This window comes from Gossypium arboreum, chromosome 4, assembly GCF_025698485.1.
Source record: "Gossypium arboreum isolate Shixiya-1 chromosome 4, ASM2569848v2, whole genome shotgun sequence".
NCBI lineage: Eukaryota > Viridiplantae > Streptophyta > Magnoliopsida > Malvales > Malvaceae > Gossypium > Gossypium arboreum.
Genome location: NC_069073.1, coordinates 3,862,738 through 3,884,768, shown reverse-complemented (window position 1 = coordinate 3,884,768; position 22,031 = coordinate 3,862,738). Strand labels below are relative to the sequence as shown.

General features: G+C 30.1%; 1 protein-coding gene and 1 long non-coding RNA gene across 2 annotated transcripts; both read left to right on the top strand.

Annotated features, from left to right (window-relative positions):
- The first annotated feature begins 2,041 nt into the window (after positions 1 to 2,041).
- LOC108460183 (uncharacterized) lies at positions 2,042 to 4,214 on the top strand. The gene is made up of 3 exons (XR_008281704.1): positions 2,042 to 2,213; positions 2,864 to 2,887; positions 4,138 to 4,214. It is a non-coding gene; the product is annotated as an uncharacterized LOC108460183 (long non-coding RNA).
- Positions 4,215 to 10,052: 5,838 nt separating this feature from the next.
- On the top strand, positions 10,053 to 18,607 carry LOC108460181 (uncharacterized). Its single transcript, XM_017759557.2, has 8 exons — positions 10,053 to 10,271; positions 10,924 to 10,947; positions 11,635 to 11,740; positions 11,818 to 11,886; positions 12,738 to 13,231; positions 14,426 to 14,687; positions 17,090 to 17,298; positions 18,333 to 18,607. The coding sequence occupies exons 1-8, from the start codon at positions 10,267 to 10,269 to the stop codon at positions 18,397 to 18,399; spliced, it is 1,236 nt and encodes a 411-aa protein (XP_017615046.1). The 5' UTR covers positions 10,053 to 10,266; the 3' UTR covers positions 18,400 to 18,607.
- Positions 18,608 to 22,031: the final 3,424 nt, after the last annotated feature.

The window sequence follows — 22,031 nt, the reverse complement described above, 5'->3', positions numbered from 1 at the left end:
TTGAAATCCTACTTCGAATTTTTTTTCTAGGGACCTCACATTATCATTTTTTTACAATGAAATCCCGAAGTTCACTTTTATTACCAATGGGTCTCTAAGAATTCAATAATGGTTATAAAGTTCTAATTCAGTTCAATATACTCCAAGCCAACACATTTCATTAACAACATGATTTTATATGAACTAAACTTAACAACTTCTTTCTTTATATCTCTCATATGCTCAACTATGGAAATCTAAGTCATGCTTTAATAATTCAATATTCTAAGGAATAGATCATGACTATCTAATGTAAAATATTAAGAATCAACAAAAAATTAAAGGAAAATGACCTTCATACCTTGAAATGGTGGACGGTAATGGAGGAATAGTTCTTCCTCTCTTTGCTTTTCCTTAGACAATGGTGAAGAAGAAGATGGGATGAACATCTTTTCTTCTCTCCCACAAATATGCTTATAATTATATGCATTTACCTTAATTTAACTAATTAGAAAATAAACTTAATGGTCATAATTTAATAATACCTAAGTTGGAGATGATTAAGGGTTAAGATTGAATCATGACACTAATAAGTTTTAGCTATAGTCTATTTGCATTTGGGTCCTTGACCTAATTTCACACTAAGAACCTAGTTAAATATTCAACTCAATTTCACTCGGTTTTGGTCATTTACAACTTAGTTCTTGTACTATACTAAGTAATGTATTTAATTAATTGCTAACTACTTATATTCCCTAATTTTTACATGCATATCATAATTTCTCAAATTAGATATTTTCGAAGTAGCTCAACTTGGATTATTTAGCCTTGAAACTAAATTTTCTAACTTAACCGAAAAACAGGCCGTTACAAATATATACATACAAAAGAGGTTTTAATTTGATGATTTTAATAGAATTAAAATTAAGTTGATGAAATAATTTAATTAGGAAATTAAGTAAATTTATTTTCAATAAATAATATTTTGGGAATAGAAAAATAGTTATTGAGTTGATTCAATTACATGAATTGATTTAAAGACCAAATAATATATATAATTAATATCCAATAAGGGAGAGAAGCCTAGGACCTATCTAAGTAGCAACGGGCGACAACTTAGCTCCTATAAGGGATTGTCATTGCCCCATATGTCCCCTAACGGGAATATTTGTATTTTTTCTATTAAAATAATATTATTTATTTAACAATTATTCAACAGAGACTCTTGCATTCTTCTCTATATAGAGAGACTATTAGCTATGTCAAATACACGCCACTTTAAGCAAGGATTTCCCTGTTAAAATCTCGTGTGATTTATTTCCAATAAAATTTCTATAATTTTAGAGAGTTTGTCCTTTTAGTTTCTAGCTTTTGAGATAAATTAATATTCCACAAAATATTAATAAAATTTTTACTTTGTGTAATAAATTCTTAAAATTCGAGCGTACACTCTAAATAGATTAACGTTTGGGATTAATGAAGAAGATCGTTTTGATCAAAAGCTAAGAAACGTTTTAAACTACCCAACTCAAAACATAGGTACTAATTTAGTTAGGATTTATTGTTGTAAATAACACAATTGCTCGATTTAAAAAAAAATATTGTGCAACAAAATCAATTTCTAAAGAGAAATTTTCTAATAGAAAACCCCAAAATCTTATAAATTAGAAAATTAAAAATTCATAATTAATTTTTAATTATAAAAACATTTTAAAACCATAAGTATGCAAATCTTCAAAATATTTAAAATTCTTCATAAAATTAAAAAGAAGAAGTTTGTTTGGAATTTTAAGTTTTCTAAAAAATAGTAGAATTTTATGAAAATTTTAATAAATTTATGGAATTTTTACTAAAAAACTCAAAACCTCTTAGAAAATATAAAAATTTCATAAAATTCTAAGATTTTCTAAAAAACTAAAATTCAAGCTAACCATTTTTAAAATTTTATGAAAATTTTAACTTTTTGAAGTTTCATATACTTAATAATTAATAATTAATATTAGAATATACAAAATTAATGAAAAAGCCCACATGATATAAGAATGAATGATATTTGTTTATTTATTTATTTACTTACGACTATAAAATCTAGACATAAAAACTATCAGAGCGCAGTGCAGCAGTGCACTCCTCTCTCTTTAGTTTCTGTCAGATTTCTTTCTTCTCTCTCAAAAATCTCTCAAATCCAATAGACTCTCCGCTCCTCTGATCTTTTCTTCGATTTGGTTTATGAGGTACTCTCATTCTCGATCCTCACTTTTCCTTCTTCTTTAACTTAGATCTATTCTTTTCTTTCGCCAAAAATCAACCCCATTAGCTATTTCCTGATCCATGTTTCATTATCTAGGGATTTCTTTAAAGTTTTTTTTTTACTTTTTTTTCCTATTTGTTTGGTTTGAAAATTTCTTGATTTGATTCCCGATGATATTTAAATAGGTTAATTAAGTAGGGAAAAAAACATAAATTCTTGGGGTTTCTTTTTTCCTTTTTAGGCTTTTCTTCTTGTGAAGGCAAAAAGGTTATTTTGTAATAATTTTCTTGCCTTGAGCCATACTTTATAATAATTTGTGCTTTCCGGGAAGGTTTTTTTTTTTTTTTAGCCCGCTTCTGCGTGATTGTTTATATAGTTTTTTCTTTGGTTTTTATTTATTTATTTATCTTTATTTCCTTACATTGGGTTTCCTTCAAAAACTGTTTATATTTTTTTTTCCTTTGAGATTTCACCTGTGTAAACTAATATAGAAAAAAAAATAAATTTGGGCTTAAGAAGGCATTTACCTTTTGTGCAATTTTTTATTTATAAGAAACTTCAATTGTTATATATGATTACTGACTAATTGATTTTAATGCTTGCGTCTTTGATCTTGGTCTTGCATATCTGCAGCTCGAAGGAGAAACTCACTCTTGGGTAAGTTAATTTTTTTATCCTGATTTCTTAGTGGAATTGGTGCTGACGTTATAAAAGATAATAAACTGGGCTGTCTCTGATTCTTAGTATTATGAAGCACGCGATGCAAATTACATGCTAGGTTCAATGAACTTTTTAAGTAATAGGCCAAAGTTAATTTTTTCTAGCTGCAAAGTTTTTTCGATCTCCTTGTCTCTGAAACTTTTATGCTTTTTTTTTACATCATTATCATTATTATTATATGAAGTTGTGAACCGATGATAGAGATTGTATTTTGAAATTTTAAAAATATTAAATGTAAAAATATGAATTTTTTAATAAAAGTTATTTTAAAGATAAAATGTGAAATTGATATAAACATAAAATTTTAACATATATATTTTATGGTATCATTAATAATTTAATTTTAACAGAAATTGGTAAAGATTTAACATGATTAAACAATTCAATAATGGGAAAACAGAAGAAATTTTTTTTATGGAGTTTGAAGAAATAAAAGTTTTGAGAAAAAAGTAAAAAGAAAAAAAATATTTGAGAGGAAATAAAAGTTTTGAAGGAGAATGAAAGAAAAAATAAAATTCGGAGCGAGGGGGATAAAAAGGATTTGAGGGGTTGGAGAAAGAGAAATAAAAGAGTTTAATAGTTATTCAAATTTCAAAATTAAATTCAATTTGAACTCAAAATTTGAAAATAAATTGAGTTAATTTAATTCAAATAAAATTTTCTAAAATTGAATTGAATTTTATTTACCCGTATATGACAGGTGAGAAAATAATCTGGTTTTTCTTAGAAGGAAAGATGGGTTTTAGAATTTTATAATAGATTTTTATGTATCTTTTATTTAATTTTTAAATATTGAACAAAATTTTTTTATGGTTGTTAGAATTAAAATGAAATAACGTGATATATTGGTAATTCGTTGAGATTAAATTTGATAGTATGACAATATTTGAACTATTTCCCCTTGCAAAGAAATTATTAGTCAATTAACCATTTTGCAATCCGATCAAATTAAGCGTGGTTTGACATTGTTTTCTTTTGGGGAGGCAGTGAACTCAAGCATTTTGAGAAATCAGAAACAGAAAGTGAAAAATGGCGAGAGAGAAAACAAGCCCTGGTTTAAAGATCCTCTGGGTCTGGACCATCGGCACCGCTGCCAGTTATTTCTCTCTCTTTCTCTTAAAATTACTATCCTTATCTCTTCAAATATTTGTAAACTTTGCATGAATGTAACCCCTTTTGTCTTGCAGTTTTGGTTACAAATGTAATGAGGACTAGACTGAGAGACATGGAGAAAGTAATGAGCGCTCAACAACAGCAACAAGAAGGTGTTACTCCTGATTCAGTCATACTTGACACCTCACCAGAGTCTAATGAGGGAATTGTTAGAGAAGTTAAATGATAGGTTTGATTTTCATTTTCATTTCTATTTCTTCTGTTTTGAATTGATTTTGCGATATAAGTTCTGAGTTGGGAGTGGATTCGTGGGTTCTTTTTTTCTCTTTTAAATTCTGCATTGTTGAACTTTGTGAGGGTGTGCCATGTGTTTGCTGAAATGTCTAACCGAATTATTTTGTTTATTAATTGAGTTACCAGCTACCTATCGGTTTTCCTAGTTTCAAGTTGCTTTGTGGAGATTTTAGGAAATAAATCAACCTAAATTTCGGTGGTATTAGATATTTCTATCACCGAAATGTTTAGTTCAAAATCTCAATATTTGTTAATAAATGACATTGAAGAAATTTATATATGAAATATCATGCTTCACAGATGTTAGAGTATCTGAAATCTACTACAGAAATAAAATTAGCAGTTATGAGGTTACCTGCAATTCCTTGCAACTTTACTCCTTTCTATAGCTTTGTATTTTGTATCATCATTTTTGTATGAGCTTGTAAAATATTAGGAGATAAACAAGAAAAATAAAAACAGACAATATAAGGTAATCATTTGTATCAAATAATCCAAGCTCTATTGATAATTTGGCCACAATATATTGATCGGTCAAAGGCTTATCTTATTGTTCCAAAACAGGTTGATATATGTTTAGGGTAAAAAAAAGTTGATTCTTCTGTTTCATAGAAATGGGTTACTAAGGACTCAAGGAACTTGATTATGGTGCATTCTTATGCTTTTAAGGTCTTAGTGTCAGATGTCAATTAGTATCTTGGCATTGAAGACGTTAATTATTATTTTTTGAATTAAAAGAGCGTTTATTTATCTTATCTTTACAGCAAGATTCATATTATGGAAGATCAATTTTCTTAAGCAAACTTTAAAGTGTCATCTTTCACAAGTTTAGTGATTCTTTCTTAATTAATATGATTAAGTCTCAAACATCAAAGGTAGACATCATTAGAATAAGAAGTTTTAAGTCTTTTATTCAAAATTTTAATTTCAAGCAATGTGTAGATATTTGATTTGATAAAATAGAGATTATTTGACATTTATCCATTATAGATAAGTTTACGATTTTAAATATTGCAATAATATTATTTAAAGTCATGGTTAAGCCGTCTTTAAATAAACATGCAACAGAAATTAAATTTTTTTTAAAAAACTTAGTACATAAAAAAAGGTCTTTTGAAATAATCTTCTTAAAATTACCAAAATAAAGATGTACATATCTCACTGCTTCAGTTGTCACGTTTGTCCCATTTTTTGTTCGTAACAATAGACTTTTACCTCTAAGATCTTTCGTTTTCTCAAACCCCTATAGAGAAAAACACACATTATTAGTGGTTCCAAAATTAATGACCTAATGGTTTATTGAATCTTTCACTAAATAAGTTTTTATCATAAAGAGTACCATACATTTGCCTTTAGTGGTCATTTAATCCTTTCACTCTTTATGACAAAAACTTATTTTCCTTTAGCGGTTTATTGAATCTTTCACTAAATAAGTTTTTTTCTTTTACTTTTTCTCAAAACTTTTATTTCTTCAAACTCCTAAAAATTTTCCTTTTGTTTTCCCCTAAATTTTTACTTTCCTACAATCTTTTTTTTTTTTAATTTATGTTTGTTATTTATTTTATTGAATTGTTTAATCATGTTAAATCTTTACCAATTTCTGTTAAAATTAAATTATTGATGATGCCATAAAATATATATGTTAAAATTTTATATTTATATCAATTTCACATTTTATCTTTAAAATAATTTTTATTAAAAATTCATATTTTTACATTTAATATTTTTAAAATTTCAAAATACAATCTCTATCATCGGTTCACAACTTCATATAATAATAATGATAATGATGTAAAAAAAGCATAAAAGATTAATTGTTTTGCATCGAATAAAAGCACACATTAACTAACAAGAAAAGATAGCAAGTTCAATGAGAACTTACCTTTCAAAACATAAAATGAGTCAATCTCTTTCAAAGCTTATTCAACAACTTTATCCTTTCCTTTGCTTACTCCAACACTTTCCAATTCTTTCTCTAAAAATTCATACAAATCCATAATTAAAATTATGAATTTAGAAACAAATGGTCCCCTAATGGCAATTCAATACTAATGATAAATATCTGTCAAAAAAAAAAAATACTAATGATAAATGTCATGGAATACAAAGTCTCTTGATACTGCTTCGATTTTTTTAGGGACCTCACATTATCATTTTTTTTTACAATGAAATCCCGAAGTTCACTTTTATTACAAATGGGTCTCTAAGAATTCAATAATGGTTATAAAGTTCTAATTCAATTCATTCTACTCCAAGTCAACACATTTCATTAACAACATGATTTTATATGAACTAAACTTAGCAACTTCTTTCTTTATATCTCTCGTATGCTCAACTATGGAAATCTAAGTCATGCTTTAATAATTCAATATTCTAAGGAATAGATCATGACTATCTAATGTAAAATATTAAGAATCAACAAAAAATTAAAGGAAAATGACCTTCATACCTTGAAATGGTGAACGGTAATGGAGGAATAGTTCTTCCTCTCTTTGGTTTTCCTTAGACAATGGTGAAGAAGAAGATGGGATGAACATCTTTTCTTCTCTCCCACAAATATGCTTATAATTATATACATTTACCTTAATTTAACTAATTAGAAAATAAACTTAATGGTCATAATTTAATAATACCTAAGTTGGAGATGATTAAGGGTTAAGATTGAATCATGCTACTAATAAGTTTTAGCTATAGTCTATTTGAATTTGGGTCCTTGACCTAATTTCACACTAAGAACCTAGTTAAATATTCAACTCAATTTCACTCGGTTTTGGTCATTTACAACTTAGTTCTTGTACTATACTAAGTAATGTATTTAATTAATTGCTAACTACTTATATTCCCTAATTTTACATGCATATCATAATTTCTCAAATTAGATATTTTCAAAGTAGCTCAACTTGGATTATTTAGTCTTGAAACCAAATTTTCTAACTTAACCAAAAAACAGGCCATTACAAATATATACATACAAAAGAGATTTTAAGTTGATGATTTTAATAGAATTAAAATTAAGTTGATGAAATAATTTAATTAGGAAATTAAGTAAATTTATTTTAAATAAATAATAATTTTGGGAATAGAAAAATAGTTATTGGGTTGATTCAACTATATGAATTGATTTAAAGACCAAAAACATATATATAATTAATATCCAATATGGGAGAGAAGCTAGCAATGGGCGACAACCTAGCTCCTATAAGGGATTGTCATTGCCCCATATTTTTCCTCTAAAGGGAATATTTGTATTTTCTATTAAAATAATATTATCTATTTAACTATTATTCAATTGAGACTCTTGTATTATTCTGTATATAGAGAGACTGTTAGGTATGTCAAATACACCACTTAAGCAAGGATTTCCCTGTTAAAATCTAGAGTGATTTTTTTCCAATAAAATTTCTATAATTTTAGAGAGTTTGTCCTTTCAGTTTCTAGCTTTTGAGATAAATTAATATTCCACAAAATATTAATAAAGTTTTCACTTTGTGCAATAAATTCTTGAAATTCGAGTGTATAATTTAAATAGATCAACGTTTGATATTAATGAAGAAGATCGTTTTGATCAAAAGTTGAGAAACGTTTTAAACTACCCAACTCAAAATATAAGTACTAATTTAGTTAGGATTTATTATTGTAAATAAATCAAAAGTTGAGAAATGTTTTAAACTATCCGACTCAAAATATATGTACTAATTTAGTTAAGATTTATTGTTGTAAATAACACAATTGCTCGATTTAAAAAAATATATTGTGCAACAAAATCAATTTCTAAAGAGAAATTTTCTAATAGAAAACCCCAAAAATCTTATAAATTAAAAAATTAAAAATTCATAATTAATTTTTAATTATAAAAACATTTTAAAAACACAGGTATGCAAATCTTCAAAATATTTAAAATTTTTAAAAATTAAAAAAAGAAGTTTGTTTGGAATTTTAAGTTTTCTAAAACAAATAGCAGAATTGTATGAAAATTTTAATAAATTTATGGCATTTTTACTAAAAAATCTCAAAACCTCTTAGAAAATATAAAAAATCATAAAAGCATAAAAAATCCTTGAAATCTTCAAAATACCTAAAATTCTTTAAAAATTTCATAAAATTCCAAGATTTTCTAAAAAACCTAAAATTCCAAGCTAACCATTTTTAAAAATTTTATGAAAATTTTTAACTTTTTGAAGTTTCATATACTTATAATTAATTTTTATATAAATTTCAAAAATAGATTAACTTTAGAATTTCTAATTTTAAGACTTTTTGAGGTTTTATGATTTTTTTAATTTTCTAATATATTTAAAATATTTTAAGTATTTCTTTTTTTTTTGTATGCGATAGTGCTATTCGTTACCTTAATTATTTTTAAAAGAAATTTCAGTTTGGGCTATGAGCGTTGTAGAGTGGAAAGGCCAAATTGTGAAAAAATAGTTCGTGCACCAAAGTGATAATTTAGTTATAGTACAAAAACAGAAAGAGGTATTAAGCCGAACATATAATAATGAATAGGCGTAATAATACATTTAGCTCTTAATGATTATATCTTTTGTTAAATTTGATCATTATTTGTTTTTAGTTAAATTTGATCATCGAATTTTTAAAAATAGTAAAATTTGACATCAATCTTTCAAAATGAAACGTCTTATTGTTTTTTAATGGAAATATTGATTAAAACGTTAAATCTTTAAACATGATAACCTATATGACAATTCATGTAACATTCATGCTATTTTTAAATTTTTATGAACTTTTTATAATTTTTAAATCTTGAATTTTTTATAATTATAATTTATTTATTGATGTAGTTTATACAAATGAAGTAGACGTGGACTCCATGAGGTCGCCATTAGAATATTATTATAAAGTTAATATTTTAGTTAGCAATTCTGTTAACAAAATTTAGGATAAAGTCATTTTTTATTTATCTCAGGTTACATTTTGTCATTTATGTTTGAAATTTTATGTTTTAGATATTTATTAACGCTTTGTAACATTTTAGTCACTGAGCCGTTAATTGCCATTAACGGTGTAACGGTAAACTGATATGACACGTTAAATCATCATTTCAAACAAAAATTTTAGGTTAATTTATACAATAGATCCTTATATTTTTTTCGTTTTGAACAATTTATTTATTTATTTTTTCTTTATTTTCCATTCTCTCCTACTTTTCTCTCTGTTTTCCTCCTCCTCCATTTCTTTTAATTTTTTTATATTTTTCATTTGTTAAAACTAGTTCTTATACTTTAATTTTTTTAAACAATTTAATTTTTTCGAGTGAGGTGAGCTTGTGGACAAAAGTAGAAGCAGAAGAGAATCGAAAAAAAATGAAAGTTAAAAGAACATAAAAATTAAATTGTTCAATATGAAAAAATATAGGGACCAATTGTAGAATTTAACCTAAAAATTTTGTTTGAAATGATGATTTAATGTGCCACGTCAGCTTACCATTACACCGTTAGCGAAAATCAACGGCTCAGTGACTAAAATGTTACAATACGATAACGTAAGTGACTGAAACATAACATTTTAAATATAAACGACTAAAATATAACATGAGATAAACCAAAGAGACTACTTTGATACATCTATCCAAAAATTTATTTAAAAAAACTAAATTTAACTTAAAAATAATATTGATAAAATTAGTATATTGAGAATTAAATTTAAATTAATGAAAAAAGCCCACATGATATATGGATGAATGATATTTGTAATGCTTAGGTGATAAAGTACCCGATATATGATATTTTATTTATTTATTTATTTACGACTATAAAATCTTTGTCTAAAAATTATCAGAGCGCAGTGCACTCCTCTCTCTTTATTTTCTGTCAGATTTCTTTCTTCTCTCTCAAAAATCTCTCAAATCCAATAGACTCTCCGCTCCTCTGATCTTTTCTTCGACTTGGTTTATGAGGTACTCTCATTCTCGATCCTCACTTTTCCTTCTTCTTTAACTTAGATCTATTCTTTTCTTTCGCCAAAAATCAACCCCATTAGCTATTTCCTGATCCATGTTTCATTATCTAGGGATTTCTTTAAAGTTTTCTTTTTTTACTTTTTTTTTTTCTATTTGTTTGGTTTGAAAATTTCTTGATTTGATTCCCGATGATGTTTAAATAGGTTAATTAAATAGGGAAAAAGAACATAAATTCTTGGGGTTTCTTTTTACCTTTTTAGGCTTTTCTTCTTGTGAAGGCAAAAAGGTTATTTTGTAATAATTTTCTTGCCTTGAGCCATACTTTATAATAATTTGTGCTTTCCGGGAAGGTTTTGTTTTTTTTTAGCCCGCTTCTGCGTGATTGTTTATATAGTTTTTTCTTTGGTTTTTATTTATTTATTTATCTTTATTTCCTTACATTGGGTTTCCTTCAAAAACTGTTTATATTTTTTTTCCCTTTGAGATTTCACCTTTGTAAACTAATATAGAAAAAAAAAAATTGGGGCTTAAGAAGGCATTTACCTTTTGTGCAATTTTTTATTTATAAGAAACTTCAATTGTTATATATGATTACTGACTAATTGATTTTAATGCTTGCGTCTTTGATCTTGGTCTTGCATATCTGCAGCTCGAAGGAGAAACCCACTCTTGGGTAAGTTAATTTTTTTATCCTGATTTCTTAGTGGAATTGGTGCTGACGTTATAAAAGATAGTAAACTGGGCTGTCTCTAATTCTTAGTATTATGAAGCACGCGATGCTAATTACATGCTAGGTTCAATGAACTTTTTAAGTAATAGGCCAAAGTTAATTTTTTCTAGCTGCAAAGTTTTTTCTATCTCCTTGTCTCTGAAACTTTTATGCTTTAACTTCAAAAAATGGACAATTCTTTGAATTTTATTCTGAAATTAATTATGGTATGACATCCTTGCAGTTTCTCATTTTTTAGAGCTCTTACTTGATTTAAAAGTTGGGAAAGTTTGGACTTTTCTGCTAGACATCTCCATGTATGTTTGATATATATGTATATATATATAAACTGCACCTTTTATTTTTTTCCCTTAATAATTTTGATTTCTTTAGGGTTTTGTTTTATTTATTTTGATAACTACGGAATGTTTATCGAACCTGTAAAATATAAACTTTTTAAATCATTTATTTTTTATTTTGGGTTTGATGCTGAAAATTTTCCGATTTGATTTCTCAGAAATCAAACCATGTGCTAGCTTGTCTTTAGAAAAGTAATATTCTAACATGTGGAAGAACTTTAATAGTGTTCCTGTCTGATTTTTTAGATGCTATTTCTAATCTGTGCATAAGTATCATTTATCTGTTGTGCAGCGGTACGCGGATTAAGACCCGCAAACGGAATATTGCTGCACCCCTGGACCCTTCAGCATTTGCTGATGCAGTAGTCCAGATCTATTTGGATAATGCTGGTGACCTGGTAAATATCACGAAGCACAATATACGTTTTTTTACACTAGGACTTAAGCATAATTCTGGACTTCTTGTGTCTTGCAGGAACTTGTTGCCAGGAGCATTGAATCTTCAGATCTTAACTTCTCAAGATACGGTGACACCTTCTTTGAGGTACACTTCTGTTCATATGGAAATTCATTGTTTTGATATTTTCCATTAAAGGACTGCATTTGGTTATTCTCTGTTATTTCCATTGGATCTTTAGATCATGCAATATGAATGTTGATTTACCGGACAAATAGATATGGGATTTCTCTCACCATTCTGGTGTTATGGATGTTAGGTGGTTACTAGGTAGATATGTTGGGGCTAACACTTGATCTACCTACTATGCTTACCTCATGGTTTGACACCAGCATCAAGTTTCTAAGTAAAACCTGATACTGTTAAAGACCATGTTAAGAATACTTGACAAGTCACTTCTCCCCTGAACTTGATTATGGTGTTCCTCCAAACTTTTAGCTTACATATCTGCTGGAATGTTAGAGATGTCCTTTTTATAGTTTTTGTTTGTTTTCATGCAAATTTAATTTCGTCAGGGTAACAAGTAGGTTTCTTATAGGGTTACTTGTCCTATCTACAATAAGCTTCTCTCTTTTTTTCATGCTTGGAATTAACTAATTTTGTTCAAGGTCGGTCCAAATTTCTTTCAATGAAAATATTAAAACTAGGTATTCCCGATTTTGATTTGGGCTTTGTTAGGGTAACAAGTAATTTTCTTATAGGGTTACTTGGCCTATCTAAAGTAACTTCTCTCTTTCTTTCATGCTTGGAATTAACTAATTTTGCACAAGAAAGGCCCAAAATTCTTTCAATGAAAATATTAAAACGAGATATTCCTGATTTTGATTTAATTTTGAAGTTCTGTAAATCAGTGGAGTTCTAATTGCTTGCTCCCTCCCTTCTCCCATGGTGGATTTTGGTTATACTGCTTTGGAGTGATTTGGATATGGCAATTGCAGGTTGTTTTTGCTGGAGGCCGCACACAACCTGGCACACTTAAACCTGATGAAGGGGAGCGCCACCCTTACTCTATCATAGAGTGTGAGGCTAAACGTGATGCCATTTTACCATCTGTGATTTACATTCAGAAAATCTTGCGCCGAAGACCTTTTCTGATAAAGAATCTTGAAAATGTTATGCGAAGGCTCTTGCAGTCCTTGGAGCTTTTCGAGGAAAATGAGAGGAAGAAGCTTGCAATTTTCACAGCACTTGCTTTCTCCCAGAAATTATCAGGGTTGCCACCTGAGACTGTGTTCCAGCCATTGCTCAAGGATAACCTTGTGGCAAAAGGGCTAGTTCTTTCATTCATAACAGACTTCTTCAAGGACTATCTGGTGGATAATAGCCTTGATGATTTAATTTCTCTTCTGAAGCGAGGGAAAATTGAGGACGATCTCCTGCAGTTTTTCCCCTCCACAAAGCGATCTGCTGAAGGTTTCTCTGAGCATTTTACGTAAGCTTTCTGGTTAGAGAGAGGAATTGTTGTTTATAATTTCCCTGCATATCCTTTTTTCTGATATATTTTTTGTAGGCATCGTCTGGAAATGGAGAACTTTTCAGTCTAGTTAGAACCAAACTAATATGCATTCCTAATTTATGTTGGAGTTAGAGATTGAAGTTTTGGTTAAAAAGAATTACACCTTTATTGGTTTGACATTTCGGTAAATTGTATACTTGACTTTGGTCCTTGTAGTGGAATTAGGGAAAGAATCTAGAGATATAAGAGCAAGATTGCTAATATATAATTAAACCTGGGGCATGGTTTTTATTGGTCAAAACAAGTATCTGCTTGTTTCTGACATTATTAGTGATAAGCAGTACTAATGTTAAATGTGCTATTAACTTAAGATTTATACATAATCGTGATTTAATTGAATCTTTCTTCAGAGTGGGTTTCATGTGATTAAGTATATATGTCGATGTCTAATGCCAAAATTTGATTTGTCTGTTCGAAAATATTGAACTAGGGTGTGTTGTTGTCCAGAAAAATGGCCAGGATGGATAATAATCAAAGTATGAAATAGATCTATAAAAAGGGAGATAGATCAGTGAATAGGATTAAATGATATTATCTTATCCCATGTTTTGTGTATGCGCAAGATTAAGACTAGGATGGTTTTTTATCTATACAAGATAAGGGTAGGATTGGATTTCTTTTCATTGGTCAAAATTACCCTTTCTTAATTTAAATATAAGTAAATATCTTATTTCTGATATGAATATAATATAAATGTGAAGTTTTATGGTTTTAAAAGCTTGAACATATACTTTTCACCGTTAAGAGCTAGATAATTTGTCAGTGGAGAATAAAATCAGGATTAGTTTTAGCTGCAAATACCAATCACCCTATCCTCTGAATCCTCCCGCTTACAACTGATTTTATCCTAAGCTGAAAGGATGATCCATTTTATTTGCAATCCCGTCATTTGAATTGCACTCAGAACCAGGCATAGGATGTTTTTCTCACATCTGTTAATCATCCAGCTCTCTGAATGCACCCTTAGTTTGTTAAATATGATCGGCAATGTTACAGTATGTGGTTTTATTGTATCTTTGTATTTGTAAGCGAACCATGCTCTGTCTTTCTGTATATATTATGTTTCTTGACTCTGTCAAATTTAGTTGTGCTTAATTCTGTTGATTTCAGCAAGGCAGGGCTGGTACCCTTGGTTGAATACAATGAGAAAAAAATATTTGAGGTAAAATTGAAGGAAATGAAGTCTGCTTTGACAACACAGATAGTAGAGGAATCTGATATGTCTGAAGTCATTGAAACTGTCAAACAACGTGTTAAAGATGCTAAATTACCTGATATTGAGGTTATAAGGATTCTGTGGGATGTAATAATGGATGCTGTTCAGTGGTCTGGAAAGAACCAGCAGCAGAATGCCAATTCAGCTTTGCGACAGGTACTACAGTTTACCTCTCGACATTTATTTCTCTTTTAGCCTTCTTGATGGAAGCTCAATGCATTATAGGAGATTATGCCCTTTAGACACACCATGATCTAGTGGCCCAACTCAAACCCCAACAGCAGATGCATGTGTGGTACTTAATGAAAAATCTACCTCTATCAAGCATTACTGGAAATAGGTTCATAATCTCTGGTATCATGCATAAAGGGAAATTTTTATTCCCCATGGAAAATATGGAGGAAAAATTATTAGAAAAAGTTCCATAAAGGAGGTGGTAATTGAAACCTATGTGCAGATGACAGTAAAATGGATTGAATCTTTTGCAACTAATAAAGATTTCATAATATTATGCTACCTACTGATGGTTCAGGAACCTTGGAGGGCTCATACTTCTGATCTTTCTTCTGTTGCTTTGTCCTTCTTCTTTTCCTTGTTTTAACATCTATGTGCATGTGTGGATATGTAGATGTAGCTAGCTTTCTTGTGAGTGGTGCTTATTTTATTCTGTCCTTTTCTTGATTTCACTTATATGGGTTTGGAAGGGTTAATGTAGTCGGTATCAAAAATGGTGGGGAAAGAAAGATATGTTTACAACAAAATAAGGTTTTCTTCACAGGCTTCAGCTTAGAGGCCTGGATGTTGACTTCCTCAGAATCCAGCCTGTTATGGGTGAATCTACGTTTAGGAAGGGCCATTAATTTTTATTCTCTAGTTAAGCTTAGATTGTGATTTTATTTCTTTCCTTCGGTTTCCTATTATGATTTTATTTCAGTTAATTTATTTCCTTTCTAGAACAGGCTTCCTATCTATGCAATAAGACTAGCCCTTATTTAAAGGACTCATGGAATAATAAACCTGAAGCAGAATTTCTATCAAAAACCATTAAAAGTTTTGGGTCTCTCACTACCAAGTCCTACGGTTTTTGTCTCCTTTTGATGAGCTGGAAGGTTTCAGTCTCCCTTTGATGAGCTGAACCATCAGCCACAATAGGCCATAACACAATACTAGGAACAAGGTTTGGGGAAAATTGATGCTTATATTCATGATTTGATCAATTGATTGTGGATGAGATTGTTGAGTATGAATTTTTATTACATGCTAGGTTGGTTGTTACTTGAATAATAGTATGTTTAGTTATATTTTCCAACATCTCATTCTGAAGTTGAGTACTTCAGGTTTGATATATGTTATTGCCTTACGTTATATTCACCACTTTTGTGGTTCATTGCATTTTGCGTTCTGCTATTGTTGGTTATCTCACTTCAGACTAGTCCTTTGGTTATTTGGGATGATGGTGAACAATTGCATGGTTTAGTCCCTTTATTAGGGTGTGTTTCGAACAGGAATTTTAAAATTTTGGATATCTTGAAAATACATTGTTTCTAAATGTTGATATTTGTGATTATTTTGTTTGGATAAATTTTTTTTGGAAAAATTTAGGCTATTGGAATTTCATGAGTTAAAAATAATTAAAAAGAAAAATAGTGATATTGAAAATAAATAATATAAAAATATGCAATACTGAATATCATTAGATTTGTAAAATTATATCAATATTTTTAATAATATAAAATATTTATTAGAATTGGATAAAAAGATATTTTGAAGTTTAAATTTTTATTTTATTGTGGGACCATATTTATTATACGAAATAAGATTAACCTCCTCTTTTTGTGGAATTTGAGTTATTGAAACCCATTCTGGAATTCCGTACAAAATTTGAAATTCTCTATTATTTTTGCTTAAATAAGTAAAATCTAGTTTTGGAATTTTGAAAACTTTGATAGAAATGAAATTCCTATGGCAAATCCCTCATTTAAACACTCTTTAACGTTATCTTGGAAGTATTTGGAAGTTGGATGGCTACCTGGTTTCAAATTGATCAGTGAAATGTAGAAGTAATCATTTTGCAGAGTTTTATGCAGTGCATGTGTTTGCAGTTGTGTAAAGTCTCTAAAGTGAACTTTTCTTTTTGAAATGCATTCTAAAGTAAAATGATGGCTCAAATTGGTTCTTGGACACCTGCCCATACCATGATTATACTTCTTAGTGCTTAAGTATCTGACGTGAGCTTAAGTTTAACAGTTACCATTTCCCACATGTCAAAATTTTTATATGGTACCTTGTCATTGAATTCTCATGTTTGCTTCTACTTTTTTTAAATGCCTGCATGATTTTTATTATGTTCTACATGAATGCATTTGTCTGACTGGAGCATCCAGCTGCTGCCCATTCCCACATCAGTTAATTTTCCACCCTGATCCCATTAATTCTAGTACTTTCCCTGTAGTGGTGCATAAATAAAATTGATGTAATTCTGATAATAATGTCAATTTTATCCTCAATTATTAGTTATCATTTTGAGAATAAACATAGGACCTCTTCTTGTGATAAAGGTCAAAACATGGGCAAAGCTGTTAAATTCTTTCTGCACCAGTGGAAACATTGAGCTGGAACTTATATATAAAGTTCAGATGCAATGCTATGAGGATGCAAAATTGATGAAGCTGTTTCCCGAGATTGTGAGATCTCTCTATGATCAGGATGTCCTTGCAGAAGATACCATTCTTCATTGGTTCCGCAAAGGAACCAACCCGAAGGGCAGGTATGCATTCATTTCATATGTGCTCTAATATCTTTGAGAAGTATGATGTTTCACTAGTAGCTATGTTACTTGAACTAAGTGGTGAGTGTCAAAGAGGGGAATGTATTTGACATGGGTATGCTCAATTATCTTTTATGTTTTCATATGTTGGAAGGATTGTATCCCATATTGGTGTCCTAATGTGTGTCAGATACTTCAAGGGAAATGAAGAATTAGGGTAACATAGATCAGTGGTTCTGCCTAGCACTGGAGTTGTGTTGTTACGGCATGCACTTAGTTGTTGCACCTTAGCACCTTAGCACCAAACAATTAAAGTGCCTGAGATCTTTTCAGTGAAGCTCACACTTGGTATGTCGAGGCATAGGTTTTTTATTTTAGGCAGTTGGTGCAAAAACCGACATCATTGAAATTCTCCTAAAAAATGACAACGCAAAACTCCAGTTTTAAATATTTGAGTATTGACTAACAAAGGAAAAAGAACAATTTGCTTGTGTAGAAAAAGCTTTACCTTTTTGGATTTATTATCAAAATTATTATCTTTTATTTTATATACAAACACAAACACACATACAAAAATGCACACTTTCATGTTGTGCTTTTATTTGGATAAACGTTTTTGCACCTTACACCTTGTGCAATGATCAATGCAAGTCCTTGACAACACTCTGCACAAGTGATTGCCGGAACATAATAATAATAAATCAGAATACTGAATTATCACCGTGTAAGGCAAAGGTTCAGTTTTCTTGTTATGTCATTAGTTTTTATGTGAAAATGAAGGATGGACCAATTTCTATATCATCCAACCCCATTGTTGAGGTCATAAATATTGCTTAGGAGTCTGCTGCATGTGCTTATATCTGTGTGAGTAACCTGCCAAATAACCATTTTTCTTACTGCCTTTTGCTCATTCTTATTCTCTAGTCCAAGCTTTATTGTTGTTTCTTATTCCTGTTGAATTTTATTTTCCTCGTCCATATTATTCCAGTTATTTATATATATTATCTTTTAAAATATACCGTAAATGATGGCAGGCAAACCTTTGTGAAGGCCCTGGAGCCATTTGTGAATTGGCTGGAAGAAGCAGAAGAAGAGGAATAAGCTGGCCAATAATAATAGTATGGTCAGCAATCTATAGAAATGGTGATAAACCTTGTACTTGTTCCTTGTTTTTATTAGCTATCTGGTGGTGAGACAATCAACTCATAGTTACCAGATCCTTAAGACTCATGGTGTGGCTGTTAAAATATGAGATGCTGAAATTGATGGATTAATTAATATTAAAATATGATGGTTCAATAAACAAAAATCTTGCTTTGTACCCTCTCTCTCTGTCTATGTATGTATGGGGTAGATGCATGTGGTTGTGGTTGGATTCAGTTTATTTGTCCTTTGATTTGGGTGGTGATTTTAGAATTTGGATTTTGGTAATGCATGTTTTATGGTTTCAATCTTGTATTATTTCTGATTTCAATTGCTGAATTTGTTAGTTAAGGAAATGGAATGGCCGATTTCGTACTGGGATGATGGTTATTGATTTTTTTCTATTATATGAATGGGAAACGTTCAATTTTGTAAGGAAGATGGTAAGAATTATTAAGTTTAGGAATTTAATTTTCATCGATATTCATGTCTGTCACCAAAAACAGTGGGGGGTTTTCGTTCACAAAGCCTGTGAGGAACGATGAAGTAAGTTGGGTTTACTACTTCACTAAGAAAAAAAAAAGATGTGGATAAGGAATGATGGTCTCTAGAAAGAAAGGAGCAAAAAATAGCTTAATTCAATAAGGTGAAAACCAAGCGACCAAGATGAAATTAACTCAAATCTAAAGGGAAAAAAAAGTATATATCGTCTTTCAGCTTGGTACTTACCGGTGAAAGGCAAAACTATTTTCTATCTAATCTATCTGACCAGTCTTCCAAATGTTTTGCTTTTGAGCTTCAATAAAAGTCTGCGAGTCTATGGATAAAGCCATGCGTAATTGCTGGGGGAAGCATGACATTTCTCTACACGGTATAAGCTTTGTGCTCCTAAATTTGAAGGCGGCCTGGGCTTTCAAGCAATTCAACTAAGCTCTCCTTGCTAGGCAAGCTTCGAGAATTCGCTTCCTTGTTAAATGATACGTTGGTCAAAAAATACTGCAGACAATCGAATTTCCTCGCAGTCAAAAGCAAAGGCTCTGACACACGGGAGGACCTCCGGATTAAAGGGCTGGACTGGTGCTTAGGAAATGGGGAAAAGCTTTCTGATAGTGGATGGTGAGATTTATCATGATCTAGTAAGGATTCTAAAGCAGATTTGGAATGTTGATGGTATGGAGTCTCACTTCTATGAGGATTCTAGAGTGAAGTTACTTAAAGATTTTCTTTTCAGGAGAAATATGACCGTTTAGTTTGGTGGGCAAATGCTTTAGGTATTTACTCTGTTAAACCAGGTTAATCTTATTGCTCACACTCAAAGGATGGGACATAACTTAAGGATGGAGCGAAGATAAATGGCAACAATTATGGAAGTGTTTAAACAGGTCTTATTTCTTTGGAAGATTTGTTCAAATTGTTTACCTTGTAAGGTAGAACTAGTAAAGAGACTGTTGCACTCTTTGGACGTCTTTTTCCCTTGTTGCTATTCCAGCATAGAGGACATTGATCATCTTTTCATCCAATGCAACTTTGCACGTGAGTTGGGTTTACATACGAGTGAAGTGAGCTTTAGAAACCTGAAGGAGCTTATTCTCAAACTAGTGATTGATCCAACCATGGATGCTAACTCCTACTGTTACAGAGTAATAGTAGCACGTTTATGGAGCATTTGGTTGCAGATAAACAATGTTATCTTTGAAAACAAGAGAACTGATCCATTGCAAGCACTATGGTTAGTAAAAGACTGAACAAACAAATCATTGTTCTAGTTTTCTGCAGAAATCAGGCTCTGCACGCAAATTAGGAAGCACAACAGATTCCCCTTAATCTCTCAATAGTGCGGCTAGCTTTGGTCATGGGGGGTTTGTCGCTTGGAAGAAGGGTACTGCCGGATTCAGAGTCTCTTTTGTGATCATCGACAGGTCTTGACGATACTTAGAGCAAATGTATAATACATTTGTTGAAATGGATGGTGTTAATGCAAAGTTGCATATTATCCAAGAAATTCTTCTTGCTGAAAAGAAGAAACTCAATATAAGACTTTGGATGCACATCAAATAAGACAAGTACTTGGTAGTTGAGGTACTCATCATGAGTTAGAGACATTTGCAAACTTCAAGCCTGTTTCAATGATATATTACCATGTGATGGGGTAAATTCTGTTCTAACTTTAGATTTTACCTTCCTTTGTCTTAATATGAAATCGTTGCATGATGTATTACCAAAAAATAAAAAAAAAATAAATAAGATTTGGTACTGTGGAGTGTTTTCGTGAGTCTCTCTTCATGGAGGACATTTTCTCCATTTATAAGGCACGGTTCCTCGATGTGACATACTGAGATTAGATGAGTTCTCATGCATGTCAACATGTATCCTACTCTAAGGCCAACACATGTCTCCTGAGTATGTGTTCACGTGCATGGTGGTACGAACCCATAAGGCTGTATGAGGGGGCGTTCTTAAGGTTCATATGATTCCTTACAATTCTTCAAGCCAATCACCTTTGGCATCATTTACCTTTTTTTTCAAAGTTGCCAAGATTTTCTTGTTCATTGCTCCAATTTGACCATTTGGGGGGTTTCACAAAATTAGAAAGTAAACTGATCTTGTTAGATAACTTTGTAATATTAGGGACTAAATTGAATAAATTGAAATTTTTCATGAAATTATGCTATAAATAAAAAATAAAGGTAATGAAAGTGTGAAATTGGATTTTGATTCGATGTTAGATATTAAAGAATATGTGTATCCCGAGTATAGGGACTAAATTGAATAAATATAAAAAATATTGGCCATGTATTTGGATGAGAATTGGATGTAATATATTTTATTTTCTTGAGAACTTGTTTTTGGTTTAAGTCCATTGAAAGATATTGACATTCAGTGAGAATATCAATTAAAATTTTAATTGTATTCATCAGTTTTTGAGTAGAGCCCACACTCTAGCAAGCCGAGGTCAAGAATAGTGGAGAAACTTGAGTGGTTGAAAACCGAGATTTAGATTAGAAGCCTATTCAAATATCAGATGTATGAATTTGATAAAGAAGTTTATTTCTATAAATATCACAATGTTCGGGTTTTAAAAAAATATTTTTTTTATCGTTTTAAAAAAATATTTTTTTTATCGTGGAACAAAACTATTTTCTAAACTGAATTTTTCAGGCAACTTGACCACTACCTCTGTGTATAATCACCACGGTCTACTTTTGATTTGTTTTCTTAGTTTTAGTTAGATTTGCTAGATTGATAAAATTCCTCTTTTATTTATCATAGTTAATCTTAGATTACTTTATTTAATTTTTAAGTTCCATTAATTATTTAATTATTCAATTTAATACCAACCTTTCTATGAGTTCGATTATTGGAATACTTCTATTCAATAGACTTATTTCGTTGTAATTATTATTTAGTAACGATCTCGTATACTTGCAAGTAAGTGAGAAAGTGATAACAACTCGATCCTTTTTTTGTTTAAAATATCACAAAAAATAATGTTTAAATTCACAAAATCTTAACATTTTCACTATTAACAAAATTAGACAACATGGTAAGCTATTAGTTCTTCTTAAAACCTTAAAGATACAATTTTTTTT